This window comes from Cherax quadricarinatus, chromosome 46 (genome assembly GCF_038502225.1).
Source record: "Cherax quadricarinatus isolate ZL_2023a chromosome 46, ASM3850222v1, whole genome shotgun sequence".
NCBI classification, from domain to species: Eukaryota; Metazoa; Arthropoda; class Malacostraca; order Decapoda; family Parastacidae; genus Cherax; species Cherax quadricarinatus.
In genome coordinates this window covers 12,764,157-12,774,986 of record NC_091337.1, presented here as the reverse complement: position 1 = coordinate 12,774,986, position 10,830 = coordinate 12,764,157, and the positions used below count along the sequence as shown (strand labels likewise).

Sequence of the window (10,830 nt, the reverse complement as noted above, 5' to 3'; positions counted from 1 at the left end):
TAACATTTATGAAGGGATTCAGGGAAACCAGCAGGCTGGACTGAGTCCTGGAGATGGGAAGTACAGTGCCTGCACTCTGAAGGAGGGGTGCTAATGTTGCAGTTTAAAAACTGTAGTGTAAAGCACCCTTCTGGCAAGACAGTGATGGAGTGAATGATGGTGAAAGTTTTTCCTTTTCGGGCCACCCTGCCTTGGTGGGAATCGGCCAGTGTGATAATAAATAAAAAAACATAACCACTGGTACAGAAATTACTACAACTCCCATCAGTGCCATTCTACCAACAAAATCAATCTTCAGTGTACTTAATAAGCACTCATGTCCTCAAGCTATGTATATTTTAAGTAGGGATAGAAATTAGTAAGCCTCAATGTAATTTTTCACATCAAGCAATGAAAGTTGGAGCTAAAACAATTTCAAACCCAAGCAGTGATTAGTAAAGAAATTCAGGATAAAATTCTATACATTGTAAAAATGAAATCCAAACAAGACTGAGACCTATTTAAAAAATTATAAAATCTATTCACCACTAACACAAGCTCCTTCAAAGGATTTTTGACTTAGCCACATTGGAAAGTGTTAGCCTACCTCCAAATGTAGAACATTAAGAATTCATTGGAACAAATACAATTAAAATACTTTATTTTTTTGGGTGAACATAGGGACAAATTAAAGTTACACATTCTGAATATTAGGTAAGGCAACTTTGATTGGAAATCAACTATTGCTACTCAAGATTAAATGATATATCCAACAAAACTGGCCTCATTAATTCAGCGGTAAAATGAAGAGGAAACATGTATATCAATGAATGTTCAAAAAAAAAAAAAAAAAAAACTTCAGTAGGGAATACAAAATACAAAATGACAAATACAGTATTACCCTAGCAGTGCTTCTCTATAGAGAGAAATATACTATCAAGAGCGTCAATCACTTAAAAAACTGAAATAACCGGTGAACAAGAACATCATACAGACACTGACTACATAATACATAGCTTCATACAGGAGTTCAAACATATGAAAGGGCTCAATCATGTTAGTTGGCCAAAGGTAAAGTGGTGATGTCAAGAGTGGGAGCTCACTCCTCACCAATTCAAATAGGTCATTATACCTACACTGAAATGAATATGGAAATGCAACCTAGTTAAACTATCTTAGTAAAGTTGACATCTTGCTCAATCTTTCGATATTGCTTGATTTACATGTTCATTATGATCAGATTACTGACAAGTCAACTTCTTATTAATAATAATGTCATATATACTGTATAAATATTTAAATGTTTATTAACCCTCTGACCGTCTGTCATGAATTACATCATTGATGACAAGGGTCTGTTTCGGAGATCTACATCATGAGCTTAGTTACTCTCATAAGCTGAGTGGCAAATTTTGGCCTAGATATGAGAGAATGGGTTTGTGTGGTGAATGTGTACATTATAAAAAAAATCCTGCCTCATTAAGTGCATGATGGGAAAAGCAAAACTCTAATATTATGTCTGATTTAAAATCGAGATTTTGAAGTGTTTTCTAGGATAGTTTTTACAGTTTTATTGGCTGTTTCTTGCTTTCATTTGACTTTAATTAGTTCCAGGACCAGAAGTAGCTTGAAATCAGCCTCAAAGCAATGGAAATATTTTATTTTTGTCAACATTTCTGAGGATAGTGAAGGCCTCCCCTATACCTCATCTGTTTTATGGGTTTTTACTTGTCTGCTTTAATTGCTGAGATGCTGTGGCATGCAAAGAGTCTGCTGTCTCGCTCTAAGTTTAGACTGGCTTTATGTCGAGAATAAAGCTGAGCTCTATCTAAGAGTTGGATGGCTGAGAGGAAAGGCAGTTCCATTATACAGTGCCATGGCAGCACTTTCTACCCATTGGAGGTGGAAGCCTATTCCTAAGCCCTCTTGGGGTGGGGGTGTGGCATGCAAAGAGTACAAAACCTTTATTCAGAGCATGTACACACCCTCATTAAAAGGCTACCTCCCCAACCAGCGAACCAGATAGTAAGGGTCGGACGACTGGGGCCCCATTGTCAGATCAGTGTCTAGGTTCAACCAATCATAATGTGAATCTGGCAATTGTAAAGGTGACGTGGTTACATGCACATTTTTACCCTTGTCATTTCCATTCTAGAGTTGGCTGAAGCACGGTGGTCTGCTGTTCTTTTGGCATCTCCTTTGCTTCGATTACCATGACATGCACTAATACCTATTGCTGTACATAGTGTACACATGGAGGCAAAGAAGGGAATGTATGAAAGTATAGTGGTACCAACACTCTTATATGGATGTGAAGCGTGGGTGGTAAATGCAGCAGCGAGGAGACGGTTGGAGGCAGTGGAGATGTCCTGTCTAAGGACAATGTGTGGTGTAAATATTATGCAGAAAATTCGGAGTGTAGAAATTAGAAGGTGTGGAGTTAATAAAAGCATTAGTCAGAGGGCAGAAGAGGGGTTGTTGAGGTGGTTTGGTCATTTAGAGAGAATGGATCAAAGTAGAATGACATGGAAAGCATATAAATCTATAGGGGAAGGAAGGAGGAGTAGGGGTCGTCCTCGAAAGGGTTGGAGAGAGGGGGTAAAGGAGGTTTAGTGGGCGAGGGGCTTGGACTTCCAGCAAGCGTGCGTGAGCGTGTTAGATAGGAGTGAATGGAGACGAATGATACTTGGGACCTGACGATCTGTTGGAGCGTGAGCAGGGTAATATTTAATGAAGGGATTCAGGGAAACCTGTTATTTTCATATAGTCGGACTTGAGTCCTGGAAATGGGAAGTACAATGCCTGCACTTTAAAGGAGGGGTTTGGGATATTGGCAGTTTGGAGGGATATGTTGTGTATCTTTATATGTATATGCTTCTAAACTGTTGTATTCTGAGCACCTCTGCAAAAACAGTGATAATGTGTGAGTGTGGTGAAAGTGTTGAATGATGATGAAAGTATTTTCTTTTTGGGGATTTTCTTTCTTTTTTGGGTCACCCTGCCTCGGTGGGAGATGGCCAACTTGTTGAAAAAAAAAAAAATGCAGTTTATACTTGGTGAAGGATAATACAAATCAAAGCTTTTCTGCTGTGTTTATCTTGCTCCCTTTACACCCAGGATAACAGGCCTTTGAGAACCTGGGTTGTAATAGATGCCATAATCTATTAAATCATTTCTAGTTATACTTTATTATCCAAGGAATAGGATAAATCTTTTATTTACTGTATGATGATGAATTCAAAATGGAAGGCAAGTGTAATAAATATATGAAGGCTTGGAGGCATTATTGTACAGCAAAAAAAAAAAAAAGTTATAGTGCCTGGAATATCTACAGTGATTAGGGACAGTAGTAGGTTGGTAGACAGCAACCACCCACGGAGGTACTACTGTCTTGCCAAGTAAGTGTAAAACGGAAGCCTGTAATTGTTTTACACGATGGTAAGATTGCTGGTGTCTTTTTTTCCGTCTCATACACATGCAAGATTTCAGGTACGTCTTGCTACTTCTACTTACACTTAGGTCACACTACACATACATGTACAAGCATATATATACACACCCCTCTGGGTTTTCTTCTATTTTCTTTCTAGTTCTTTTTTTTTTTTTTTTTTTTTTTTTTTTTTTTTTTTTTTTTTTCAACAAGTCGGCCGTCTCCCACCGAGGCAGGGTGACCCAAAAAAGAAAGAAAATCCCCAAAAAGAAAATACTTTCATCATCATTCAACACTTTCACCACACTCGCACATTATCACTGTTTTTGCAGAGGTGCTCAGAATACAACAGTCTAGAAGCATACACATATAAAGATACACAACATATCCCTCCAAACTGCCAATATCCCAAACCCCTCCTTTAAAGTGCAGGCATTGTACTTCCCATTTCCAGGACTCAAGTCCGACTATATGAAAATAACCGGTTTCCCTGAATCCCTTCACTAAATATTACCCTGCTCACACTCCAACAGATCGTCAGGTCCCAAGTATCATTCGTCTCCATTCACTCCTATCTAACACGCTCACGCACGCTTGCTGGAAGTCCAAGCCCCTTACCCACAAAACCTCCTTTACCCCCTCTCTCCAACCCTTTCGAGGACGACCCCTACCCCGCCTTCCTTCCCCTATAGATTTATATGCTTTCCATGTCATTCTACTTTGATCCATTCTCTCTAAATGACCAAACCACCTCAACAACCCCTCTTCTGCCCTCTGACTAATACTTTTATTAACTCCACACCTTCTCCTAATTTCCACACTCCGAATTTTCTGCATAATATTTACACCACACATTGCCCTTAAACAGGACATCTCCACTGCCTCCAACCGTCTCCTCGCTGCTGCATTTACCACCCAAGCTTCACACCCATATAAGAGTGTTGGTACTACTATACTTTCATACATTCCCTTCTTTGCCTCCATAGATAACATTTTTTGACTCCACATATACCTCAACGCACCACTCACCTTTTTTCCCTCATCAATTCTATGATTAACCTCATCCTTCATAAATCCATCCGCCGACACGTCAACTCCCAAGTATCTGAAAACATTCACTTCTTCCATACTCCTCCTCCCCAATTTGATATCCAATTTTTCTTTATCTAAATCATTTGACACTCTCATCACCTTACTCTTTTCTATGTTCACTTTCAACTTTCTACCTTTACACACATTCCCAAACTCATCCACTAACAGAATTCTTCCTCTGTAAGCCATACGTGTTGTAATAGGCGACTAAAATGCCGGGAGCAAGGGGCTAGTAACCCCTTCTCCTGTATATATTACTAAATGTAAAAGGAGAACATTTCGTTTTTCCTTTAGGGCCACCCCGGCTCAGTGGGATACGGCCGGTGTGTTGAAAGAAAGAATTTAAAATTTGAATAAAATAAGTCAAATTAGCAAATTCTGGGCACTATATAGGGTAGTTTTGATTACTGAACAGGCAGTGTCTTGTACTAATTCAATAGAACAGAAGGCATACAAGAAAAATTCCTAAAAATTTGGTCAAACTAAGCAATGAAATTGGATTAAAACAGGACTCAAATTCAGCAAAATAGCCAATGCATGAAATGCATCCAGATCACTATCTTTATGTTTATGCAATTCTGGAAGTTTTCTATCACATTTTATATTTTAAAGTTGCTATTGCCAAGTTGACATCAATCACACAGAACTCATCTACAATATACATGTATTTCCAGGGTGATTACACTCAACTGTATCTGTTTAATGACTGTCTTTTAATAATAACTGATGGTGACTGAACATGGTTTAATATTATCATTAGGAAAATCCTTACAAATTATATTATTTTAGATATTTGCAAAAAAAAAAAAAACCTTACCCTGCTTTGGTCTGCTTCTTTTTGTTCCAGGTCTCGTTGAAAGTCTTTGATCATATTGTACAGTTCCTCATCAGAACATGTAAACTGTTCTCTCAATGTTGCTCTCAATTCATCTTGAGTTCTTCTTAAGGATTCTAGCTGATGTTGTTTACCACCTAAAATTTGCAAAATTTCACTGATAAATTTTTGGGTAAAAATTTTTAAATAAAAATTACATTAATTTCACATCTTAGACATGCAATTTTTAGGATCCAAGATGCTGTTGTAGAGCAAGGATAATAATAACAATACAGTGGACCCCCGCTTAACGATCACCTCCCAATGCGACCAATTATGTAAGTGTATTTATGTAAGTGCGTTTGTACGTGTATGTTTGGGGGTCTGAAGTGGACTAATCTACTTCACAATATTCCTTATGGGAACAAATTCGGTCTGTACTGGCACCTGAACATACTTCTGGAATGAAAAAATATCGTTAACCTGGGGTCCACTGTATTGGCAGTTTGGACGGACGTCTAAACTCGTATCTGAGCACCTCTGCAAAGACAGTGATTATGTATGAGTGATAGTGAAAGTGTAAACATTTGATGATGATGATAATGAAAGCTTTTTTTTTCTTTTTGGGTCACCCTCACTTGGTGGGAAGCAGTCGATGTATTGAAATAATAATAATAATAATAATAATAATAATAATAATAATAATAATAATAATAATAATATAAAATAATATATATAATAATAATAATAATAATAATAATATAATGATTGTTTTACATGATGGTAGGATTGCTGATGTCTTTCGTCTGTCTCATAAATATGCAAGATTACAGGTATGTCTTGCTACTTCTACTTACACTTAGGTCACACTACACATACATGTACACATTTATTTATACACACTCATCTGAGTTTTCTTTGATTTTATATTAATAGTTCTTGGTCTTATTACTTGTCCTTTTATATCCATGGGGAAGTGGAATAAGAATCTTTCCTCTGTAAGCCATGCGTGTTGTAAAAGTCAACTAAAATGCCGGGAACAATGGGCTAGTAATCTCTTTTCCTGTAAAGATTACTAAAAAGAATAAGAAGAAGAAAATTGTCAAAGTGGGAAGTCTGAATGTGCGTGGATGTTGTGCAGATGATAAGAAAGAGATGATTGTGGATGTTATGAATGAGAAGAAGCTGGATGTCCTGGCTTTAAGTGAAACAAAGCTGAAGGGGGTGGGAGAGTTTCAGTGGAGAGGAATAAATGGGATTAGGTCAGGGGTTTCAAATAGAGTTAGAGCTAAAGAAGGAGTAGCAATAATGTTGAAGGATAAGCTATGGCAGGAAAAGAGGGACTATAAATGTATTAATTCAAGAATTATGTGGAGTAAAATAAAGATTGGATGTGAAAAGTGGGTTATAATAAGCGTGTATGCACCTGGGGAAGAGAGAAGTGTAGAGGAGAGAGAGAGAGAGATTTTGGGAAATGTTGAGTGAATGCGTGGGGAGTTTTGAATCAAGTGTGAGAGTAATGGTGGTTGGGAATTTCAATGCTAAAGTGGGTAAAAATGTTATGGAGGTAGTAGTAGGTAAATTTGGGGTGCCAGGGGTAAATGTAAATGGGGAGCCTTTAATTGAGCTATGTGCAGAAAGAGATTTGGTAATAAGTAATACATATTTTATGAAAAAGAGAATAAATAAATATACAAGGTATGAAGTAGCACATAATGAAAGTAGTTTATTAGATTATGTATTGGTGGATAAAAGGTTGATGGGTAGGCTCCAGGATGTACATGTTTATAGAGGGGCAACTGATATATCGGATCATTATTTAGTTGTAGCTACAGTTAGAGTAAGAGGTAGATGGGAAAAGAGGAAGGTGGCAACAACAAGTAAGAGGGAGGTGAAAGTGTATAAACTAAGGGAGGAGGAAGTTCGGGTGAGATATAAGCGACTATTGGCAGAAAGGTGGGCTAGTGCAAAGATGAGTAGTGGGGGGGTTGAAGAGGGTTGGAATAGTTTTAAAAATGCAGTATTAGAATGTGGGGCAGAAGTTTGTGGTTATAGGAGGGTGGGGGCAGGAGGAAAGAGGAGTGATTGGTGGAATGATGAAGTAAAGGGTGTGATAAAAGAGAAAAAGGTAGCTTATGAGAGGTTTTTACAAAGCAGAAGTGTTATAAGAAGAGCAGAGTATATGGAGAGTAAAAGAAATGTAAAGAGAGTGGTGAGAGAGTGCAAAAGGAGAGCAGATGATAGAGTGGGAGAGGCACTGTCAAGAAATTTCAATGAAAATAAGAAAAAATTTTGGAGTGAGTTAAACAAGTTAAGAAAGCCTAAGGAAAGTATGGATTTGTCAGTTAAAAACAGAGTAGGGGAGTTAGTAGATGGGGAGATGGAGGTATTAGGTAGATGGCAAGAATATTTTGAGGAACTTTTAAATGTTAAGGAAGAAACAGAGGCAGTAATTTCATGCACTGGTCAGGGAGGTATACCATCTTTTAGGAGTGAAGGAGAGCAGAATGTAAGTGTGGGGGAGGTACATGAGGCATTACGTAAAATGAAAGGGGGTAAAGCAGGTGGAACTGATGGGATCATGACAGAAATGTTAAAAGCAGGGGGGCACATTCAATTCAAATTCAATTCAAATTCAAATTCAAAATTTATTCTCTTTAAGGATTACAATGCTGAGTTTACAGAATTTGGTTATTGTGTGGTTTACATGTAGTAAAATAATAATTACAGAGTGTACCACTAGAACACCTAGCATGGCTAGGCATTTCGGGCAGACTTAAATTAAATCTTAAGTTTAAAATATTACAAAATTATGAGGTTAGTTGGTATTATGGCTAAGTGACTAAATACTAGTTTGTGAGTTTAGCAATGTGAATGCTTTTGTTTTGGCACTATACATAGTTTCAGTATTGGAGTATCACAGGCCAACTTATGACTAGTTAAGATTCATTATTTTGAGATTGAGATTGAGATTTCTGTTTATGGTCAAATGGGTGAGTGAAAGTGTTAACCACCAGGTGGTATTCATATAATTAGTTGACAGGGTGTATCAGGGAGATAAGATGTTTTCTGATGGTAGTTTTGAAGGTGATGAATGTGTCTGCAGTTTTAGAATTTTCAGGTAGGGTGTTCCAGATTTTAGGGCCTTTGACATACATTGAATTTTTGTAAAGGTTTAGTCGGACACGGGGAATGTCAGAGATGTTTGTGTCTGGTGTTGTGCCTGTGGGTTCTGTCGCAACTATCAAGAAAGCGTTTTAGGTCAAGGTTAATATTGGAATTTAAGGTCCTGTAGATGTATATTGCACAGTAGTAAGTGTGGATGTACTGAACAGGGAGTAAGTTTAGATCTATGAAGAGTGGGGGGGGGGGGGTGTTGCCAGGGATGGGATTTAGTGATTATTCTTACTGCGGCTTTTTGTTGGGTTATTATTGGCTTTAGGTGTGTTGCTGCAGTTGAACCCCAAGCACAGATAGCATAGGTGAGGTATGGATATATAAGTGAATAGTATAGTGTGAGAAGGGCAGTTTGCGGCACGTAGTATCGTATCTTGGAGAGGATCCCAACCGTTTTGGATACCTTTTTGGTTAAGTGTTGGATATGGGTGCTGAAGTTCAGGTTGTTGTCGAGGCATAGGCCTAGGAATTTGCCCTCATTATGCCTGGCAATTAGTGCTGTCGATCTTAATGTTAATTTGCGCATCTCCTGCTCTGCTACCAAATATAATGTAGTAGGTTTTGTCAGTGTTAAGCGTAAGTTTATTGGCTGTCATCCAAGTCGATATTTTGATCAGCTCCTCATTAACAATGGTGTTGAGGGTGGCAAGATTAGGGTGAGAGATGACATAAGTCGTGTCGTCAGCAAAGAGAATGGGGTTCAGGTGTTGAGATACGTTTGGAAGATCATTGATGTATATGAGGAAGAGCAGGGGACCAAGGACACTTCCCTGCAGAACTCCAGTATCAAGTGGCTGTGTTGTTGATGCTGTGTCTTTAATGGTGACATACTGATACCTATTAGTAAGGTAAGATTTGAAATATGCAAGCGCATGGCCTCTTATACCATAATGGTCAAGTTTGTGGAGTAGGATGCCGTGGTCTACTGTGTCAAAAGCTTTTCTTAGGTCAATAAAAATTCCTAGTGGATATTCCTTATTTTCCAATGCTGTGTAAAGCAGATCTAGCATTTTTATGATTGCATCGTTAGTGCTTTTATTTTTCCTGAATCCAAATTGGCAGGGGTTGAGTATGTTTTGTGCCGTAATAAATGAATATAGTCTCCTGTGCACGAGTTTCTCAAAGATTTTGGATAGCAATGGTAAGTTTGATATTGGCCTATAGTTGTTTAAATCTGTAGGGTCACCACCTTTATGTATTGGTGTAACCCTTGCCGTCTTGAGTAGTTTCGGGAAGGTGCTAGTTTCTAGTGACTTGTTAAAAAGTAATGAGATAGCATGCGAGAGGACATGGGCCGCTCTCTTGCACAATAATGGTGGGACATGAGACAGATTCCCTGAGTTATTTTTAAGTGACTTTATAATCTCGGTGACTTCCATGGGCTCAGTTGGAGCAAGATAGAAGGAATTTGGGAAATTCCCATCTAGGTAGTCCCCGGCATGGGCATTGGTGCGTGGGATTTTATTGGCGAGATTAGAACCTATGGTTGAGAAGAAGTCGTTTATCTTGTTAGCTGTGTCAGTGGGATGCAGTGGTGTTTCATTAGGTTTAGTTAGGGCAATATTCTTGTTTTTTTTCAGTTTGTGAGTCCCTAGAATCTGAGTGTGTTTTCCAGGTCTTTTTTATATCTCCTCTTGTGTCAGTGAATCTACTGGAGTAGTATAGTTGTTTGGCTTTCTTTATTACTTTGGTGAGGACTGATGAATAGTGTTTAAGAATATCTTTGTGTATTAAGCCCTGTCTATATTGCTTTTCATATTGGTGTTTCTTATCAATGGATTTCAGAATGGTGCTGGTTAGCCATGGGCAACCAAGCCTTTTGTTTGTGATCTGTTTCGTTTTTATAGGACAATGTTTGTTGTATAGTCTAAGTAATTTGTTAAGAAAAATGTCTGTCCAGTCATCAATACCATTGGCCTTGGAGAATTCTGTAGGCCAGTCGACAGTCTCTAGGTCAGCTGTGAACTTCCTTATTGAGGCCTCATCATGGAGTCTAAATGAAACTTTGTTGTATTCAAGTGGTGGTTTACTAATGTTTGTCAAGAGGAAGGTAGGGTAGTGGTCTGTAGTGCTATCTGTGATTATCCCTGATTTAAGGGGGGCTAGTATATTGGTCCATATGTGGTCTATTATGGTTGCACTTGTTTCAGTGAGCCTGGTTGGTTTAGTTATTGTTGGTATGAGAAGCGTGTTGTTCATATTGTTGATGAAATCAGTTACAGGCTGATCATCTAGTAGGCCAAGGTTGATGTTGAAGTCTCCAGCTAAGAGAAGGTGGTGCTTATTCATTTGTCTGTTTGTTATTAGTGCCTTTAGTTTCTCACTGAAATTTGGGATG

General features: G+C 38.3%; 1 protein-coding gene across 2 annotated transcripts in view; it reads right to left on the bottom strand.

The window, feature by feature from the left end:
- The window catches only part of rad50 (DNA repair protein rad50), a 208,353-nt gene that overhangs the window by 131,051 nt on the left and 66,472 nt on the right, over positions 1-10,830 (bottom strand). For both annotated transcript variants that reach the window (XM_070094544.1, XM_070094545.1), the window contains one exon: positions 5,319-5,473. In XM_070094544.1, the coding sequence (XP_069950645.1) occupies positions 5,319-5,473 (155 nt within the window). The remainder of the gene's footprint in view (positions 1-5,318; positions 5,474-10,830) is intronic.